This window comes from Triturus cristatus, chromosome 8 (assembly GCF_964204655.1).
Source record: "Triturus cristatus chromosome 8, aTriCri1.1, whole genome shotgun sequence".
Lineage (NCBI taxonomy): Eukaryota > Metazoa > Chordata > Amphibia > Caudata > Salamandridae > Triturus > Triturus cristatus.
In genome coordinates this window covers 411,766,341-411,788,823 of record NC_140591.1, presented here as the reverse complement: position 1 = coordinate 411,788,823, position 22,483 = coordinate 411,766,341, and the positions used below count along the sequence as shown (strand labels likewise).

At 44.9% G+C, this 22,483-nt stretch overlaps 1 protein-coding gene across 1 annotated transcript in view; it reads left to right on the top strand.

The window, feature by feature from the left end:
* Window positions 1-22,483, top strand: part of VWA8 (von Willebrand factor A domain containing 8) — a 1,291,603-nt gene that overhangs the window by 509,249 nt on the left and 759,871 nt on the right. Inside the window, exons 17-18 of the mRNA XM_085621802.1 lie at window positions 320-435; window positions 8,649-8,755. Coding sequence (XP_085477928.1) covers window positions 320-435; window positions 8,649-8,755 — 223 coding nt within the window. The remainder of the gene's footprint in view (window positions 1-319; window positions 436-8,648; window positions 8,756-22,483) is intronic.

Sequence of the window (22,483 nt, the reverse complement as noted above, 5' to 3'; positions counted from 1 at the left end):
TTTTAGTTTTACTCATAGATTTCGATTATTTTCATCACCTGGAGTCCGTGGGTGAACCCTAGATGGTCTGTGGAAATCCGCACGCCTTGAAATTCCTACGAGGCCGTGAACTGTGATTACCAGTCCCCCCATGGGATTACGGGCAATTTGTAATCTGAATGTGCCAAAACATTTTGTGAAATCGATACTACATAATCATTTATTGTCTTAAATCATACATAGTGCACGTGCGCTTGTGACATGTTGGCCTTTAAAAGTAAAGGCGAATGGTTTACCATGAACTTTTCACTTTCCTTATGACTATCTTATATGTTCACAGGCCCAGTCATTGGCATCATCATTGTCTACACGACAACTGTTGCGAATCTGTCGACGACTCTCCCAGTACCCTAACGAAAGTCTGCACCATGCTGTGAATAAAGCTTGCCTTTCTAGGTATGAATTCTAGTTTTCATGTTTCGTTCTAAGACACCCTTTGATTGTGTATTTTGCTCTATCACTATAGGTATTAAGTGGTTTGCTCATTTTCTGCCCTCTGTATCATGGGCGGATAAAATATTTGATGGTTGTTAGTATTTCCGTAAGCAGTCTGCCTCTAGCATCTTCATCACACTGAGTTCGGTGGCGTCAGCCAGCAGTTCACATGTTATGGGCATTTGTAAGTCACCTGAAGTTAGGCATTTGTCACGGTATACTGTGGGCGCTATTTTGCATGTAGTCTTACATAATAGAGGTGTAGCGCCCAAACGGTGGGCCAGACACAATGTTATTCTCAAGAATAGATGAGTAAGTATGTCCCTAAAGATAAGATTCAAAATGGCATCCCAAAAACAGTCAATAAATAAGGCTGACTCAAAAAGATACTATATAAAAGGTTTATTAGGAAAATATTAAAGTGAAAATATAGAAGCCAAAAATATAGTTAGTCTCAATGAATCAGTCACAGGGCTCAGAAATAAATTTCCATGAAGACTCTTAGCATTTAAAGTAGATGCTGCATGAGCAAATTTTGAAAACCTGAGCTAAGTCCAGAGCATGTAGCAAATCAATAGGAAAATGATCAGCATCCCTAGTAGAGGCCCAAGGATGTTTTTCTCACTCCCAAATAGAAATCGCACAGTCAACACAAGGCGACCAAATGTACCAATACATTGTCAAGTCACAGTGCAGTATTATTAAATGTCACATAATGCCACCATCCTAGCACTACCTCCTCCTAGGTGAATATTAATGATTCTCTTCTGCCTTCATGTCATAGGAGGCGTTAGAACAAATCTGGTTACATAAGCAATGCAAAGTCTCATGAATGAATAACGAAGAGGAATTGCCTTGAAAAGAAACTGAAGGCTTCCTCTGGAGTTCTTTGAGAACAGCATGTCATCCGGAAGTGTCAGTGCACATTTTGATGTATGCTGTGTCAGTGAAAAATATAAACACACAATAAGTAACATGACTGCTCCAACAGAAAAGATGAAGTCTAACCATAATTGAGGCCTACTTTGGCATAGGCCAGGAAAGCATAGGTCTGTACATCACTGCATTATCAATTGTAAAAGGTTCATGTTAACAAGCAAATATAGTTCTAATCAGAAAATAGCTGTAACAAAACTAAAAGGATTTCAGAGTCTTTCAGATGCTCACTAAAACAAGCCAAGACATGCAGCCCAAATTTCAGAAACTGCTAGGACACAAAATTAGATTTAGAAACAGTTTTTGTCACTCAAGCTCTGTTTGTAAAAAGGTGTTGGTCCATGCAGTTATATCTGTCTATATGTGCCATTGCAGTGATAATTGCTTATGTAGTACTTAGACATGCTTATTACTTCCACAAGGAAATCATGTTAACAGTCTCAAAACAATGATTAGCAATGGATTAGTGAGGGTACATTGGTTCACATGCGATTGTGTGATTGCCCCGCACCCCTCCCCCCCGCCACCCCTCCCCAGTAGATCATGAATCATTCCTCCTGGTCCTCCCCCACCATGCGGGGGAGATGCTCCAGTGCTGTATACTTGTGTTAATGATTCTTGGTTTGTTGCAGGGCGTGCCTTCATGACCCTGCTCGCTTTCTATTTTGATATCTTTATTGTGTGAATGTACATGCTTTAAATGTGAATGAACGGATTCTCCCCCCAAAAAAAAAACACTCTTAAAATAATGAATGTTAGAAATGGGTTTTCTGGTTGGCTAGCGTATGCACCTAAGCCAGGCAGAATCCACCACACTAGTCAGGATAAGGGGATTACACATCTAAACTAACTACTGCTCACCCCCTTGGTAGCTTGGCAATGAGCAGTCAGGCTTATCTCAGAGGCCTTGTGCAAAGCATTTGCATATAACAAACAGTAATACAGTGAAAACACAACAAAAGGTCACCACACCTGTTTTAGAAAAATATCCAATATTTATCTGTGTAAAACAAGGCCAAAACATTTAAAATCCAACATACAGTAATCCACAATATCAATAAAGCAAAAATAGACTTTATATACAGTTCCTTGAAGTTGATAGCTCCTTCCGGGACTATCACGGTGTTGTGAGTAAACAAATCCATTCGTCCCAGCTGGTCGCTGCATTGCGGCCCAGCTACGGTGTCGGGGAGGTCCGTAAAACAGTACCTTTGGAGATGCAGGGCGTCGGACCGTGCAGTGAGCTCGGGAGGAGCGGTGTCGGCAGGCATCGATTCCGAAAGTTACTGCAGGAGTCGTCGGGTCTTTGAAGTCAAACACGTTGCAGGCCGTACTCTGTGAGTTTGAATTCAGGAGCACCGGTGTCGCCAGGCATCGAGGCTGCGGTGTGAAGCGGAGCGACGTTCGGTGCCCTCACATCGCTGTGCAGCCCACGGCTCGGTGACAGTTGTCCAGTTAGGTTGGTGTGACCAGAGCTACGGTGCGAAGCGGGGTGGTGCTTGTTTAGGAGCTGACAGGTCAGCGCCGTCGTTGCTGAGGCGCTGTCATCAGCAGACCCAAGGCTGCGGTGCGAGACGGGACTATGCAGTGTGCGGGGCCAACAGTTCGGTGAGACCAGGGCTGCTTTGTGAAGCGGGACGGTGCTCCGTGTTCTCCACAGCTCACGATGCAGGCAGCGGCCTCGGTGATGGCATTGCAGCATCGTCAGGGATACCAGGGCGGCATTGTAAAACAAGGCAGTGTGGAGTACAGTGCTCACAGGTCACAGTGCAAGCAGGGGCTCGGTAGCGGCACTCTAAACCCAGACAGGGACTACACAAAAGGCAGAGACACAGGATGGTTAAGCAAGAAAGTGCCCACTTTCTAAAAGTGGCATTTCCGAAACATAATATAAAAATCATGTTTCAATACAAGATTTACTTTTAAATCCTGAGTTCAGGCAATTTTCTATCAGACCCCACTGACAAGATACATTTGTAAAGTATTACCAAGCAGCTCCCATGTTAACCTATGGGAGAGATAGCCTTTCAACAGTGAAAACAAAATACACAGTATTTCACTATTAGGACATGCACAAATAAACCACTCTATGTCCTACTTCTTAAATACACTGCACCCTGCCCATGGGGCTTCCTTAGGGGTGCCTTAGGTTTAAGAAAAGGGAAGGGACTGGCAAGTGAGTGCATTGGCCAGGTCGATATGGCAGTTAAAAACTGCAGTCAGACACTGCAGTGGCAGGTCTGAGACACCTTTGAAAAGCTACTTGTGTGGGTGGCACAACCAGTGCTGCAGGCCCACTAGTAGCATTTGATTTACAGGCCTTGGGAACACACAGTTCACTGTACTAGGGACTTAGTAGTAAGTCAAATAAGCCAATTATGGAAACACCAAATAAGCCAATTATGGAAACACCAATCCATACACAATTTACTTGGAGAGCATATGCACTTTAGCACTAAATTGCAGCGCTAAAGTGCCCAGAGTCCTAAAACCATAAATAAAAGGTCAAAAACAGGAGGTCAAAAAGCAAAAAGTCTGGGGGTAAACCCACTAAAAACGCCAAGTCTAACACTACCCCCTCCCAGCCTAAAGCCAGGGTAGACTAATCAATCCCTTGATAGACTTTCCTGCTTGGTGCGATAGAACATAGACCTGGCCCACAACAGCGGGGGCACGCTCTGGTTCTATGCCTTCCTGAACTCAGTTGGATCCCTCTGTCCATACTCTCAGGGCCCACTAAGCTAACCCTTGGGGACCCCTCCTTCTCACCTGTGGATCCTATCTGTGCAGTACCTAACCTTACTTTGCTCACAGATGTATCCCAGCAAGCAGGCAGTACCCACTTGGCCAACACAGTGGCCTGGCCCAGTTCACTCTCAGGGTGCGACTCCAGTCCCCCTCCTTGGTGCAACTCTGTCCACCTGGACAGCGAGCCACAGTGGCCACTTACAGCTGTCAGTGACGAGAGCCAGGCCTCATGCCTCTCAGGGCTCTCTAACCCCTGTGGGGTCAGAGTGGGGGGCAGTAGCCCATAGCGTCTGGCACCCGTTGTCCACTCTCACCCCTGCCAGGTCTGGGATGACATCCTGGCACTGGCCCACCAGCCTACGGTCTGTACCTTGTGGCTGGCCAGAAGACAGGGATGGGCTATCCCACACCCTGTGCTCCCCTTCGGGGTCCTGTCCCCTCCACTGTGGAGATGTACCCTCAGGATCTAGAATTGTCAGGGCGACTGGGCCAGCCATCCTGCACAATTCTCCCACCAGTTCAGGGGTGATGTCCTGCAACTGGTTTGCCAGCCTAGGGTCTGTACCTTTAGGCTTGACAGGAGTCAGGGGCAAGGCTTAACTTCCCCTGCTCCCCCGCTGGGGCTCTGAACCCTCCCACCGGGAGCGGTACCCCCAGAAGGCAGCATGGTAGGGACACTGATAGCAGTCACTCCTTCCTCCAGATCGGGGGCACCCTTAACCCGGCCATACAACCCAGGGTCTGTACTCTGAGGCTGAACCTGTGCCTGGCAAGCCAGGACTTCTGGGGGAGTACACATCCCTCCCCCAAGGGAAACATACTCCTTGTGAGTTGTGCCAGAGTCTGCATGGCGCGGATCTCCAGCCTCCTGTCTGTGAAGACCCCCATGCCAGAAGTGGCTTCACCAGTGTCAGTCCTGGGGTGCTCTGACCTCAGAGCTGGCAACCCCTGACACACTGGTCATTCCACTGGGGCCTGTTTCCCCCCATACCTTTCTCTAGACTCATGCACTCTCCCCACTGTAGTGATGCTGCCAGACACCAGAACTGGTAGGGCACTTGTTACAAATATATATAGGATCTGTGCGTTTAGACAACATAAACTGGGAATCTACCAAAAGGTCTGCCTCCAGTGCAAGTTCCCTGGGGTCAGAGAACTCACACTCCACTGGGTGTTGACATAGCTCTGGGAAATATGGACTGAACATATGCTCTCCAGCATCCAAATTACACAACCCCTCACATGTGTTAACCAAACTACTGTCATGTAGTTCCTATAACTCTTTATAGTATCTGCGTGTTTAGACAACATAAACTATGCGATTGGAGTCCAGACTGATTCCAGACACCCCCACTGGATATGTTCGCCTGTATACCAGCTAGCTCACAGTGTCACTATGAACCCCTCTTACCAAGGAGCCAATAGTTTCTGGCAACTATCGAACATGACAACCCTGTCCCCTCAGGGATCGTGGAAACAGTACATTACTTTTAGCTCAGTCACTCGTGCTCACTTTGTCTCGGAGAGATACACAGAATAAACGAAGGGGACAATTTCAATAAGCGTTCATTGAACCAGCGTCATTTGAGTGTAAAGTATGTGTGCTGCAACAACCATAAGACAGAAACAGATGTATACTGTTATAAGCAAAAACAGAGTAAATAGATGGTAGAATTCTACCATAGTGCTAAAACAATGAATATATGCAGGCATATAAGTACATGACTGTAATATTGTGTACTCCTATGATGCTAACCCTAACTAGATGTACCTAGCATGTATGTAGGTGTATAGCCAAGAATCCCCGTAGGATAGAGCCAACCCCATTACCTGATGTGAGAGAACGAAGGACCCCGTCTTGGTCTCGAGATGGATACCCCGCGAGGGATGTCAGACCACTGTGTGCTGGAGTGTCTGCGTGCAGGAACCTCAGTGTCTCGTGTCAGCATGGAAGTCTTTTCTCTTCTGCCTGCCCCAGCAAAGATATGGTGTTTATATGCCCAAAAGGTACCCTCAGTTGGTTTACCTTGTTGTGTCATGTTGGCCGAGGATGATGATTGTGATGAACCTTACACATAGTTATTATGCAGAAGATGGTAATCCTGCTGGGATTCACAGAATCCTCATGCATAATAGATTAGGCTAGTTTTCGGAGAAAACCACACAACATTTATGCGACTAGGTAAAAGGTCAGCACCAAAAACCGTTATGTAGTACAATGGCTGGGAAAATGTAGGTGAATGGTTAGGTGACTACCCAGGCCTATATTGGGGTACATTACGAATCATAACACTACCCTTCACCCAACCATTCAGTGCCTCAGAAAAGTACCCAACATTACCCTCACAAAACTGGTGAGACAGTGTCTGACTGTTATTGTCACTCAGCCCATACTCTTCAGGGTGGTTTCCATACTCACTTACCAGGTGTTCTACCATGTGGGAACCCCTCTCCCTGCACCTCTCATCTAGAGTCAGTAGAGTGTCCCTCCCACCACCAGGAATATGATCCTCTGTGCCAGTTCTCCAATTCCCCAGAGGGACCGTGCGCACCACGGGAGTTACCTCACAATCTTGAACCCCCTGGTGTATGTCAACCACCTCCTTGAAGCGGGGCACCAAGTCTGTGTGCATGTGAGTGTGTGTGTGTGTCTCCCTCTTCAGTACTGGACATAATACTTTTGCTGCCACCATCCGAGCAGCCCTTATGGCTTCTACCTCCAGCCCAGCTAAGCTCCGTTCTTGAGCAACACACTTTTCTTTTTCCTGGGCTAAGGCTCTCTTACCCTCAGCTCTCTTGAGTTCCCAGCAAACTCTTTCAGTCTCCGATCACCAGCACGGATCCAACTATTTTCTTCACAAGCCCATCTTCCCCCCATGTTTCCTTCTCAGTGCCACTGCTCTCCTGGTACTCTGGCTGGGGATCCTCCCCCTCAGACTCCTCCTCAGAGTCATCTGGTAGTGCTGCTACCCTACGTTTTACCTGAGAACAAAAGAGGGCTGCCTTAAGATCACGCCTTGTGGATGTCCTCTTCTTAGGCAACCCCTGTCCTTGCAAAAGACTTGTAGCTTCTTCATCGTGTAGATGTACAAGTGTCAAAATGTGATTTCCGTTTTGTCAAGGCCTCAGCGGTACAACAACTAACCAGAGTTCCAGTTCTCAACAATACATCCAGAAGGCAAACAGGGAAAATAGTATGTGGTACGACATGGTCTGCAATATGATAATAGTGTACCACCAATCACTATAGGTCAAGTGCAAACGCAAGTCCTATCCTCACTGCTAACAACCAATTTTAGAAATGGGTTTTCTGGTTGGTTAGGGTATGCACCTAAGCCAGGCAGAATCCACCACCCTAGTCAGGATAATGGGATTACACGTCTAAAATAACCCCGTCGGTGGGCCAAGGCACCTGTTGGGGACAGGCGGTGCTTTGAGTAACCTATGAGCGGTGCCCCCAAACCACGGTGCAGGCAGCGACGACGATGTCAGTGAGACCAGGGCTGCAGTGCGAAGTGGGACAGTGCTCCATGTTCTCCACGAGCAGGGTCCACAGGTCACAGGTCAAGCAATGGCTCGGTGACGTACCGCAGCTTCGTCGGGGATACCAGGGCGGCGATGTGAATCGAGGCGGTGCCCTCTGCGGTGCCCTCTGCGGTGCCTTCAAGTCACGGGGCCTGCAGCGGCGTCAATGACGGCGTTGGGTTACCTTTTTCCTCTGTGGCAGTGAATCATCCAGTTCCAGAAGCTGATACCCAGAAGATGTTGAAGTCTTTGATTTCCCTAAGATTTCCAACAGGAGGCAAGCTCTACATCAAGCCATTGGAAATACTTAGAATGCAGAAAGAACAGTCCAGTCCTTTCCCCGCCCAAGACTGAAGCAGCAACTGCAGGCTAATCCAGCATAGCACACAGCAAAGTGGTAGGTTCTCTTCACAGTCCTCCTAGCTCTTCTTCCTGGCAGGTTCCTTAGTTCAACAGTAATCTAAAGTTCAGTGGTCTGGGCCCCCATATTTATTCCACATTTGCTTTAAAGTTGGTACAAAGTTCCTCTGTCACACATAAACCAGTTCAGCCTGGCTAAGGCCAGGTGCACCACAGGAGATGGAGATAGCTTTGTGAGAGGCAACCAGAGTCAATTCAGGTGCAAACACCAACTCATCCCAATCCTCTGAATCCAGCCAGGGTTATTCAGCCTGGCTATGAGTTACTCAGGAAAGGCAGGACACATCTCAAGCCCCCTCTCCCCTTGTCTGTCTAGTGACTGGGTGGATGTGTAAGTCATTAAAGACCTTATCATATGTGTGACTGCATAAACAAATCCACCACCGTAAACACTGCCACTTAGAAGGCCAGAACTTAATCTGCCTAGCGTGAACCTTGCATAGTATTTACTGAACCATTGCTCAGTGTGGAGGATTTTGTAAGCAGAGACACATTTACAGTAAAATAAAGAAGAATCTAATGCCTACAGCCTCTTTCTTTTCTAGGTTTTTACCAAACCTTGCACGAGCTGCCTTACAAAAGAACTTGTCAGATTCCAGGATTGAGGCAACCAGTTCTGAACTTGGAAGAATGGAAGAGAATGAGTACATGTGTAAGCTATCATTTTCTTTACCTCATGCTATATGTTGTTCCTAATTTTGTGCTTTCAATCAGTGATCTTTTCACATTGTCTACAAAATAGTATAGAAAATAGTCTGAAAACAGTAGTTGAGATGCATGTTCCAAGGTATCTTGGAAGGGGTAGCATTACAAATTATGTAAGGGTAAGGTTTTAGAATGCAAGGGCACCACAAAACTGCAAAGCATGATTGATGCCTAATCATGAGCTCTTACAGCTTGGACTGTGCCCTTTTATATTCTGACACTTCTAGCCTTTGCCTGGGCTGATAAATGTGAGCATTGGAAGTAGATAAGAGTAGGACAGCACCTTTCCTGAATTGAAGCAAAGGCTGAATTTGAAAGCAGAGGTTGTTCCAGAGTCCTAGTCCATTTGATTCGAATGCATGTTAGCGTGATCATTCTTTTCAGTCTTTTGGATATCCAGCCTGATGGATATCAGAAAGGGGAATGACGGTTGGTCACACTGTTGGTTTGTGCACCACTGAAAATGGTCCATTTATTAGCAAAGTTGCAAGATTTGATCACATGGTGTGCCATGTAAATCACAAATCATACTTTCAGGTGAATTCTCACATGTAGAAGTAGCCAATATAGTTCTTTCAAGGTTTGTTGAACTGTATTTGGTTAGTGATTATTCAAGCCTCTGCATGAAGTATGACTTAGATGTCAGTGTGGGCTGTGGGAGACCAGGCCGTTAAACAGAGGTATGCCTCCATTGATAAGTGACAAGACTAGTTGCTGGATCACGGAGCAGACATTCACATGCAGGAGAAAGAGTTTTGATATTGCACACTAAAGTAAACTGGAACCAGTCCATTGATGCTATATTTCTTTACCTGGTCCATGAATTAAAGAGAGAGGTCATTTCCACAGATTGGAGATTTATTCGAGGATGTGATACTGGAGAAGAAGGCATTATTAATTACTCCAGTATTGAAACTTTTATAGATTCACATGCTTGAATCATTCCCCGTCGTCGAGATGGGAGTCCCCAGTATATAAAAATAGCAATGTAAAGGTATTACATGCTAGAAACCAGGCCTAGGCCCATTCCAGTTTTGTAACATATCCACCTATTTTTGTAAACGAGACCAAAATCACAACCAATAGTTCAGCCTCACCCTCTCGAACCCTCCTGAGAGAACCTCAGCCCTTCAGATTTTCGGCCAAGAAACCGTTATCGATGACGTCGACGTGGTGTGACAAGGGCCAGTCTCCTGTTCCAACGACGGGATCGTCTCCAAGAGCTTTGAGGGTGTCAGCGAAGGCAGTTCCAACTCCATCGACGGTGGAGGTGACGACGGTAGTGCCGACAAGGCTGTCGACGCCAACAGCAATGACGATGAAGGCGACAAGAACGGTGACAAGAACGATGACGGCAGCATCGACGACAACGGTAACGACGACGTATTGATGACAGCGGTGTCAATGCCAATATCTTCATCACCGACGACACCATCGACGGGAGTAAAAAATTCTGCAGAAAAAGACAGAAAGTGCCATGTGACTCCTGAAGTCACTTCACCTAGCAAGGTAACCCCTCTACTACCCTCTCACCTCCTGCAAGAGGAGGACTCGGAGGATGACGGTCCTTTCGCATATGCCCATAGCCCTTCGGAACTACACGTTAAGTGCTAGGAGGAGGATTCTGAAGAGGGATATGATGGTGAACAGGACTATGATCCTCCCCAGGACTACCATGGAGGATATCAAGAGTAGATGGTCTGTATACCATCCTCGTTGATTTCGGACTTGTAATTTATGCTCTCAGACTAAAAACGAAGATTTACAACAACATCTTCGGCTCCAGAACAGGGCTCAGTTCCCATTGGACCAACCTCGGTGACTTTCACCCCCCGGGTGCCACCACCCCCGCTGCAATTAATAAAGGATCCTCCACCAACTACTCCTTTTATCCAGCAAGATACCTCAGATGGTGACCAAGGGGACACTGATCTCCCAGACCCGCATGGGGAGTGGGATGATTATATTATCCCTTCTCCTTCTTCCCCTTCACTGGTTTCTGTGGATTCTCTGCCTGGGGACATAGGTGGTTTCCACAATATGCTGGAAAGGGCGGCCAAGAGGGTTTATCTGCCTATGCCTTCGGTGCAGACAGACTGTTTCTTATATGAATTTAAGGAACTCTATCAGAAATCTGTAAGAACCATTCCCATTGTAAATCATATATGGGAAGAGGGTCTTAAAGTCATGAAGACCCCAGCCACGGTTGTCCCGGTGCTTCCTCAATTTGAATAGAAATATAAAGCCCCAGAGGATAGCCCGGCTTGCCTAGTGAGTCAGCCGAAACCGGACTCAGTCATATGACAGGCAGCACAGCGGAAGTCGACAAATCCGACAGCTCCTCTAACTACACTTCTGGACAAAGAAGGAAGACGTCTGAACAATGCGGGCAAGAGAATCTCCTCAATGTCAGACCTCTTGGTCAAAGCAGCTAACGCTTTAGGGATTCTGGGCCGATACGACTGCCAGATTTGGTGTGAGCTATCTCCTTACATCGACCAACTACCTGAAGACAGTAAAACCAAAGCAAAAAAGATCCTCCTGGAAGGAGAGAGGGCCTCCTCTGAGGTCATTGATTGTGCAATGGATATTGCTACAACTGCTTTTCGTTCCCTGGTGGGGGCAACGGTCTTACGTCGCCAGAGTTGGCTTCGAGCAACCTCGTTTAGACCAGAAGTTCAGAACAAAATATTAGACCTTCCATTCGATGGAGAAGCGCTCTTCGGAAAACATGTGGATGACGCTCTCCAAGACATAAAAAAAGGACACAGACACAGACACGCTTCAATACCGCAAAGTTCCTTTTCGAAGAACAAGGGGTAGAGGGCTTCCTTCATACAGAGGAGGGTACCAGCAATTTAGATACTCCTCTTATACACCTGCCATACAGTCTTACCATCCGCAGTACAATCAGCGACAAGGTCAGTCAGGGAACCAATACAAAATCAGCCCCCAGAGACAGAGCAGGACGTCAGGGGAAGGATTCTTCAAGACGTCACTAGCGGCTTGCAGGCTCTGACTACTGTTCCTTCCCCTCATCAAACACTTTTAGGGGGCAGGATTTCTCTCTACTTCCAAAATTGGCAACAAATAAACTCAGATCGTCGGGTGCTCAGCATTCAATTTGGCCATATGCTGAAGTTTGTTCATCCTCCTCCAAACGCCCCTCCTCGCACTCAATTAACAAATCATCTCCGTCTCCTGCGCCTAGAAGTCCAACAAATGTTGCAGAAAGGGGCAATAGAACTGGTCTCTTTATCCCAAAGAGGAAAGGGATTCTACTCTTGGTTCTTTCTGGTAAAGACTGTCAAAGTGTCGCCCTATCCTAGATCTGAGGGAGCTAAATACCTATCTCATAAAGCAGTCACTCCGAATGATCTCCTTACAGGATATACTTAGACATCTTAATTCGGGAGATTTCATGGCCACTTTGGACCTAGAGGGGACATATTTTCACATCCCCATTCATCCGTCGCACAGGAAATTCCTTCACTTTACAGTAGCCAAGAGCCACTTTCAATTCAAAGTCCTCCCTTTCGGCCTCAGATCCGCACCAAGAATCTTTACGAAAATTCTGGCTTCTGTAGCGGCATTTCTCAGAAGACAACAGCACCAGGTGTTCCCCTACCTAGACGACTGGTTGCTACAAGCCCCCTCCAAAACCTCAGGTAGTAATTTGGTGACAGCCTGTACAAAGCTGTTCAAAAGTCTAGGTATTACCCTCAACAGGGAAAAGTCAAACTTGTGTCCGTCCAAGAACATCATTTTTCTGGGAGCCATGTTTGATTCATCCCTGAACAGGGCATTTTCGTCCCTCGAAAGGCAAAACAAATTGATGTCAATGGCCCGTATACTTCTAAAAAGAAGGTCACTTTCAGTTCGCCTCTACAAGTCTCTCCTGGGATCCATTTCATCCTGCATTCCTCTGATACCCCACTGCAGACTACGAATGCTTCCTCTCCAGGAGCAACTGGACTTACAGTGGCATCCGGTGCAGGGGTCTTTCGAGGACATGATCACGGTCACTACACCAATGAGAGAAGCCGCTACATGGTGGATCACAAGGAGAACATTGCATCACTGGAGGGTTGGGGAGCGGTCTTACTGGACCCCCAGATAAGTGGTTGATCGCAACAGCATCATCGTCTTTTGCATATCAATCTGCTAGAACTCAGGGCAATTCGTCTAGCCCTACAGGCATTTCTCCAGAGAATAAAAAATTAATCTGTACTGATAAGAACAGACAATACCACGCCATGCATTATGTCAACAAACAAGGCGGCACGAGATCCCGTCTGTTGTCTGTGGAAGCTCAAGGTATTTGGGAATGGGCGATTCTCCATGGGGTTTCACTGAAAGTGGAGCATCCTTCAGGAAATCTCTACAAGATGGCAGATACGCTAATCAGGCTAAAATCAGTCTGCCATGAGTGGGTGCTAGATCAGAGGACACTGGACGACATTTTCTGACTATGGGGCAGACCCTCCATAGATCTGTTTGCGACACTGGAAAACAGGAAATGCCGGTACTTCGCAAGCTGGCATCACCATCTGGGATCCTGGGTAAATGCGTTTTCGATGGCATGATCAGGTGCCTCTGTCTAGACTTTCCCCCCATTCCTCTTCTCCCGCGGCTTCTCAGGAAGTTAAAGGCGGAACCCTGCAAAATGATTCTCATAGCGCCGTCCTACCCTCGCCAGTACTGGTACACGGAGCTTCTTCTTCTGCCAATGGAGCAACCGATTGCTTTGGATCCTATACCGTCATTTTTTTTATTTTTATCTTTTATATAGCGCGAACTCGACCCGAAGGTATTGGAGCGCTGTACATGAGCACCGTATTTACATTATATATTCAGGCACGGGGAGATTAAGTGATTTGCCCAGAATCACAGGATGTGGACGCGGCCTCGAGGCTCGAACCCTGGTTTCCTGCACCAAAGTCGGCAGCGCAGCCGACGGACCACATGCCCTCCCCTCCCCATCCCCTCCTTGCTGACGATGTCCCAGGGCCAAGTACTGCATTCGGATCCCAAATCCCTGCAAATATCGGCATGTCCACAGAATGTTGAAACATCCTTTCCCAAGCTCGTGCTCAGAGTACAAACAAGACATACCGCATGAAGTGGAAGAAGTTTTGTCACTGGTGCCAAGAATCGGGTGTTCATTCTTTCTCTTCTAAGGCTCATGAAATCCTTCCTTACATCCTTTCTTTGGCAAAAGCGGGCCTTGCTCATGCGTCTATTAAGGTTCACCTCGCAGCCATCTCTCGTTTCAGAAGAACATCTTCAGGCCATTCTCTCTGGTCAGCAAGAATAATTAAACAATTTATGAAGGGGATTCTTCGATGTCTTTCCATCGATTAAGCCTCTTCCACCACTGTGGCACCTTAAATTGGTTTTGGCTCAGCTCATGAAACATCCCTTCGAGCCTATCCATAAGGCAGACCTAAAATTCCTATTGTGGAAGGTGACTCTTCTTCTGGATCTTACATCGGCTAGAAGGGTTAGCAAATTGCAGGCACTCACTTTCCAGGAGCCCTTTCTTCAGTTCAAGAATGACACAGTAGTACTCTGTACTAACCCTAAGTTCATCTCTAAGGTGCCCTCGGATTTTCACTCAAATGATCCTTAAGACTTTTTTCCCTAAACCTACATCTCCAACTGAGAGATCACATCATTCACTAGACATTCAGCGTTGCTTAAAATTCTATCTCCAAAGAACTAAACACTTTAGAAAGTCACCTCAGCTCTCTGTGGCTTACAGTGCTCCTCGTAAGGGTTTTCCCCTATCTGAACAAGGAATTGCACGTTGGATTTCCAGCTCTATCCAGTATTGTCATCAATTAGCTGGAAAACCCTTACAGGGGAAACTCCGTGCTTACTCCACAGGGGCAGTCTCTTCCTCTACAGCCCTCTTTGCTGGGGTACCTATCCTGGACATCTGCAGAGCAGCCACCTGGAAGAGTATCCAGACCTTTACCAGACATTACTGCTTGGATTCTTCGGCACGCAGTGATACTTCAGTGGGCCAAGCAGTCCTAAGGAACCTGTTTCAGTAGCGGTGAGATTCCCTCTCATCTCTCCTTCCTTCCTAAGATCCTCTCACATTCTTTGGTAAATGTATTGTTTCTGGCTATATATATATTTTAACTGCATATAAGCTTTGATGATGCCTTTTGTTTTTCCTACTACTTCTTTGAACTATCTGTTGGATTAGGCTTAATATAGTCTTGATATTTTAAAAAGTCTAAATTGACGAGATGTCTTCCTTTCTCTGATCTTTTCTGTGCATTATTTATGATTGTTCAAGATGATAAGAACAAAAAATTTGCTTGTGACTGCTAGCTACTCTTATTCAAGCATGTGACTCTATGAAAGTTTCAATACTGGAGTAAGAAAACTAGTTACTTACCTGTAATTTTAGTTCTCTAGTATTGGAAACTTTCATAGATTCACATGCGACCCACCCTCCTCCCCCTGGGAAAGCTTGACCATCTGCTTCTTTATGGTTATCCTATGGCACTACGGCTACGAAAATCAGAAGGTCTGAGGTTCTCTCAGGAGGGTTCTACAGGGTGAGGCTGATCTGATTGGTTGTTGATTTTATTTGGTCTCTTTTACAAAAAAAGGTGGATATGTTTCAAAACTCGAATGAGCCTAGGCCTGTTTTCTAATTTTGCAATAGCTTTGAATTACTATTTTTATATACCTGGGACTCCCATCTCGACGACAGGGAATGATTCAAGCATGGGAATCTATGAAAGTTTCCAATACTGGAGAACTAAAGTTACAGGTAAGTAACTTGTTTTCTTACATATTGTTTAGATAATTGAAAAGAGACCAGAGGAATCCTGCGTTAATGAGGACAAACTCAGACTGTGCTTAGTTGTGTTGCGATACACTGTTGAGATCCACCATTGTATGACATCCTGACAGGATCTGCTTTTAAGGTGATCATGACCTTGAAATTCTCCTGTTATCCGTTGTTGTTATCAGGGTATTGTGAATGCCAGTGCCTTGTTGGCCAAGTAGAAATGACAGCATGGACATTACAGAATGAATATAGATCCCTTTCGAACCCTACAGGTGACAGGAACTAATTAGAGGATTCCATGTACACAAACTGTGTTTGATTAGAGAGATATGAGAAGAACCAATTTTGGATGGTCACAGTGAGTTGGATGCACAAATAGAAAGTTACAACCACGGCCAGGTGATCAAATGTATCAAAATTCACGACTGTCAGTGATTGATAAAGCGTCCTCAGCTGATAAAGCGTCCTCAACTGTGGCATGATGTAGTACAAGAGAAGCAAACCCCATATTTGGTAGGTTTTGAGTAGATTGTAGCGATAAATATTCATTTGAAGCCGATTGGCTGATTCCTCTTTCAAGAATTTTCACAGGGAAAAGAAATGATGGAGAAAGGGATAGAAAGGGGTGGGGAAAAGGACAGGAAATTGAGTACTCATCTGGTTTGAGGTTGGGTTTTGTTAGGAGGGGCAGATTTAAGCAATTTAAAGGGGTCGGTGGAGGTTTATGTGATGATGTAGTTTAGTGTAAGGGACTCGGGTGGCAGTGGTTAATAGAAAATGTAATGAGTTCATCATCATCGTAGAAGACTACTTTTAGAGTGTGTACGCTGTTGGTTAAAGAATATTCTGCCAATTGTTTGAAGAAATGCTAGTGCAGGATATATTGGGGAAATGGATGTTTGTTTGCATAGCGTGAGTGATGGAGTTTTGGATGTTGAGTCCTGAAGTGTTCTTTTCTTTCAACCATTTCACTACTCTTATGACCTATATTTAACAGTGTTTGTTAATTTCTTTTGGTGATAACCATTTATTGTTTGCAATTGACCCAATTGTGAGAATGCTGAGGTCAGTTGGAGATTTGGATTTAAACTGTGTGTTTTCTAGTTTGTGCATGTCCTTCAATTCCAGAGTATATCAAGGTGCAGAGAGTATAGGTTTGACCTTTTTTTGAGCAAAGATGGGCATGGGTGTATTTACAAAGTTGTGTTAGGTATTGTTCAATGTGGAGAGTAGTATGTTAGGGTCAGATAGGTCAGTGAGAGTGAGATCAGTGTTTGGCTAAGAGTGGCTAATGTAAAATTCATAAATATGCTTTAGGTTATTACTGATGTCATCGTGTGAAAGCCTAACAGCAGCAGTAAGACCTGCCAAGTAGTTGAAACAATCTGGAGGAACCACAGTTTAGTGGTTAAGCTTAGCATTACAGAAGGCATGGCTGTAACCTTTGAAACATATTTTTGACAATTCAACTTCAACAAGGCAGTGATGGTGAGAAAGTTCTCACGTGCAATTCACAGGGTGATCCCGTGGGAGTTTAATACCCTCAAGGTACATGCTGTAATAAGAGACCAAATCTGAGGTGATTAAAACAGAGAAGTTGGAAAAAACGTGTATCTTTCATATGGGTTGATGAAAAATTAAATGAAATCTGGCTTTGTAGATGGATACAATGGTTAGTGTGACAGAAGGAAGTTCAATTGAGAAGAATGAGGATAGAGAGAGACCTGTATATCCTCCGGATGATGGGCAGGTAGACCCAGGGTTTGTGTGTATGTTTGGTAAATGATTGTAAAGTTGGGATTCATCAAAGACAGGGCTGAAGGTAGAGTGAACAGCTCTCTATGGTGAAGAGAATGTGGCGGTTCTTCTGGGTGATGAAGTCAGCAATGTCAGATTTGTGACCCTATACTGGCTGCATATTTATGAGCAAAATTGTAAAACAGAGAGAAAATGATGGTTGGAAAAGTGGTAAGTGTGTCTTGCGTGTATTGGTGTACATTTGATTTTCATGAACTGCTAGGTTGGTAGTAGGATATTTAAGAGCAGGTGAAGGGTTTGTGTGATGATCAAATAATTGGTATAGGAAAGGTGAGGAAGGGTGGGTTGGACACCTACTTTGTACAGTCTGAGGAAGAGGAGTCTGACCAGGCCTGAACAGAGTCATGGAGGAAATTGATTGAGGAGTTTTCTTTTCATGTTCAATTGTTAACCGAGGCGCTCTTGATGGACGTATTGATAAGAGGATTGAGGGGATGAGTGAAAAGCAATGCGATCTGATGAATAAAGCCAGATGCTACAGGGGCTAATGGGAAAATGACATCCTTTTAGTCATAAAAGATCCCAGAAGAGTTGTCCTTAGAGCCAAGGAGAGCATTGGTGAATCGTTCAATTGAGTTTTGGTCGCCTCTTGTTGCAGGATGCGAAGGAGTTGATTTAGCAGGAGTTAAGGATCTTAGAATGACACCTGTAATGGTCGTATGATCTGATGAACATGTTGGGAAAGCTGCAGGGACTGATGGGAAGACGACTTCCTTGAAGTTAGAAAACATCCCCTTCTATATTAACTACCACCAGACCAGCTGTTACATCTGATCTACTACTGTCACTACTATTAATAGAATTATTTCCCCGGTTGCTACTACTGGAATTGGTATTAACGGAAATACTAATGCAAGCTCTGCAACTTCTACGCCTGGTCCGGCTATGCTGCTTTTAGGCCACATTTTACTGAAAGAACAGCTGCTACAGGTATTACTACTCCTACATGTGCTACCTCTTTTGGCACCACCATACTCCTGATACTACTACTACCACTACTGTAACTATTAAGGCTACCAAAAGTACTAGTTGTATTACTACTACCTTCAAGACTAAAGTTACTCTACTTAGGCCTAGATTACAAGTGTGATGGTTAGGTGCTTTTTTCCAAACGGATTTAAATCCTATTCCCCCTCAAATTCTGAATTTAACTACAATAAGTAACAGCTATTATGAATTATGCCTTCAAAAATGAGGCAGAACATGCAGATTTTTGGTACCTTCTTCACCAAAATCCATATGTCCACCAATTTGCAGAGCCTTTTTGTACCTGTTACAGTCTAGGAGGCTTGACTTGTTGAAATGTATTGGGGGGGGGGGGGGGAATCCAAGGGTGTGGTGTTTATCATACCTGGTGATTACCAGGTTAGATGAACATCATATAATTTGTAATTGCTATCCATGCTCAAAAGGGTGTTACTGTATCAGTACTATTGACAGTAGTTGTTCCAGTGGTAATGCAGAAATATTTTAATTAGTAGAAAGACTAAAAGTAGCAGCATTGGTATTGCCAGAGGCAGCACTGATTACTACTAATAGTACCATTATTCATACTAGTAGACATAGTACTTGTAGTAGTAGAACTAGCTTTAGTACTTGTAATGGAACCTTTATATTCCTATTAGTGATGTATTATGACTCATGGGAGCAGTGCTTAGTTTGTGCTGGTGTTTGCCGGCACTCAGCACTGGCACACATTAATAATGTCCTCCTTTTGGTTGTGCTTCCGGCCTATGTTTGAGCAGAACTCATTAACAGAATGTTTAAACATTCACTATACTTTTTTTTTTTAAATGATAAAACTAGCACTACTAGGCCATCCCTACTGCTGGATGTGACCTTGAATAGTCGGAAATTACACAATTGAAGATGAAAGTTAATAGGTAATGCTGGTGCTCACATTTAGCAGAAGTGACAGGACCTGTGGGTGGTGATAGCGCCTGAGAATACCCTATGAATGATATTTTTACAAATTAAGCACTGCATAGCAATACTAGAAATGTAAACAAATGGTGTAGTGGTATTACTAGTAGCAATTATGACTACTAGTAGCACATGTGGTATCCGTGGCAATAATAATGGTACCAACAGTAATAGTATTAATACCTTAGTAGCAGTATCAGTAGGAGAGACAGAAGTGGATAAGGTAGTTATTTAATGAGGGTAGGTAAACAGGATTTCCACGTTGCCTAACTGGGCGTTGGGGTGCAATCACCAAAGATATGAAAGTATATGTATTTAATTTATATAGTTTATTTTTAAGCACTGCATAACACTGTAAAGCTTCCTCACAAAGTGTTTAGGCAATGGGGTAATCAACTAGGTACGCTTCGAAGTTAGTAATGCCCTACTATTGGAGGAACCCACTGAAGATCCTACAATCCTCACCAGTAGGTAGCTCTTAGAATGGATGTATGAATGGGTGAAAGGTCATGATTAAAAGAGTGCGTGCGACAGCAGTGTCAAGCACAAGCAAACGTGGTAGGTTAGGGACATGACTATCAAGCATGCAAACGTGCTGTTGCATATTTTTTTTGCTTAGTTATACTTTGTTGCTGTAATGGGTTTGTTACATCAAGCGCTGGGATACTTCGCCTTCGCCGAGGTCATTATTGTGCTATATAAGTGCCTTTCAGTTCATTTCGATAATTCCTGCCCTTTTCTGATGGCACTTTCTATTTAATAGTTTGAGGGTAGATTGGGGCCAGCCCGGGTAAGAATTCTTTTTATTTAAACGACAAAATAGATTATAGACAAGAAGAAACAAGCATTTGCAACACAATAGATCTCGCATTTGTCAGAGTTAGATCTATTGGCATTGTAAATGACAATGTTTTTTATCTATGTGTTTTGGTTTGGAGTGTAGTGGATGTATGAACTGAGACACAGCTGCAGCACTGCCTAGAGGAATTACAGATGAGACCAGAGAAGCAGCTAGCAGCACTGTCTAGAGGACTTAGAATGAGGAATTACCGACGGGACCTGAAAAGCAGCTAGCATCACTGCCTAGAGGATTAGGAATGAGGAATTACCGATGGGAGCAGAGAAGCAGCTAGCTGCACCGCCTAAAGGACTCGGAATGTGGAATTACCACAGGGAACAGAGAAGCAGCTGCAGCACTATGTAGAGGACTAAGAATGAGGAATTACCACTGGAACCAGAGAAGCAGCTAGCAGCACTGTCTAGTGGACTGAGAATGAGAAATTACTGACTAGACCAGAGAAGCAGCTAGCAGCACTGCTTAGAGGACTTAGAATGAGGAATTACCACTGGGACCAGAGAAGCAGCTGCAGCACTGGCTACAGGACTAAGAACTGGGAATTTCCACTGGAAACAGAGACACAGCTGCCACATTTGTGACCAGATAAAGAACAAGATTTACAGCCCTGTTTACAGAAACAGAGTTCCGAGCGTGTGAAACATAATTGATGGTTAAACAAAAGACTGGGTGAAAGGGAACTATCAAGTAAAGTCAAATTTCTAACATTTTAACTTTGACGACTCAACTCAATCCTCAGTGACCCAGACTCTATAGATCATAAGTGAAAGCTAAGGTACGAAATGGAGAATGGAGAAAAAGTGGGTGGGAGGGGAAAGCAGTAACACTGGTCAGCTACTTGCGTTTGCACCATTTCCAGAACACGTGGCAGGCAATCGGAAAAAATAGTGAGCAAAACAAACTTAAATGGACATAAGCAAAATGAGCCCTGTAACAGAGCCAGTCGCTATGGGAGGGAACAACAGAGCAAAAGGAGGGATGAATGGACACGATTTGCCGTTCAAAAGTAAGGAATTTAGAAAGGCACCTGGAACAGCCAATGGCAAGCGATGGGCCAGCTTGTAGCCCATGAACTGAATACACCATGCCTCACAGAGCAGCACATGCTAGCTGCTAGGTTCGACCTAAAAACCTAGCAGAATGTAAACATCAATAGTAAGAGACAACACATTTTTTTTTGGGAAAAAACATTCTCTTTTAGCACCAGCTTGTTGGGCAATATAAAACTGAAATGTGTCACCGAAGAGCTTCAGATACTCTCTTTGCTTCTTGTGTTCATTGCAGTAAGAGCCAGTTGACTGTCCTGCCAACCCTGAGCGTTTGGAGACAAGTCAAGTATTTACCAATTGAAAAAAGGTCACTATAGCCTCAAGGTGCATTGTTACATTTGAAGTATGTAACTGCATTGTGCCTCAGACACTGTGCATGCTGTTCCCAGGTCAGAGTTGGATTTCAGTCAACTACACTGACCTTTTCCTTGGAGCACAGCTGGTTCTCACACATCTTCAGCATTGTGAGAAAGGGCTGGTAAGATGACCTTTTCTGATATATTTGTAATCTTTCTGGCAGGTCATGCCCAATCCAGAATCTCTGAGGCAGTAAAACATTTCAGAGGAAGGTAGGTGAACACCTGACAACCATTACTGAGAGTAAAGCATCTGCTTTTTAAGAACCACAGAACTCAACAGTGTGTGCATCTGCTGAACACGGTTGTTGTCAGATGTCCCTTCTGGGGGTCCACAGGGCAGAGAGGGGCTGCTGGGCCACAGCCATGGTGGTTCAGATTGTTTGCCAATGGTGTCCTGGGATCCATCCTCCTATGGCTCTCCAAATTGGAAAGTGAGGGGAACAGTCACAGGCTTCTCAGGGAGGTGTGTGGAGGCGCACAAGCTCAGAAATCAAGCAGCAGGTGCTATTGCTTCAATGTCCAACCCAGCACTTACCTCTTAAAACAAGCATTTGCAATGCAATAGGTCTCGCAATTTCGCAAGTTTGAGCTATTGGCATTGTAAATGATAATGCTTTTTATTTTTGTTCTAGTTTTTAAAACATAAGTAAAAGGCATTGTCATTTACAACGCCAATAGCTTAAACGCGGGCAAATGCAAGACCTATTGCATTGCAAATGCTTGTTTCAGTTTTGCCCACTCCTCATCATACCAATCCTGACCACCCTGAAGCAGATGACCCCTCGCTCCCAGCTCACCCCCAGTGCCTCGCCCCTGATCTCCCTCCTTACGCCATCCCCCACCCTTGGTGGCAGAA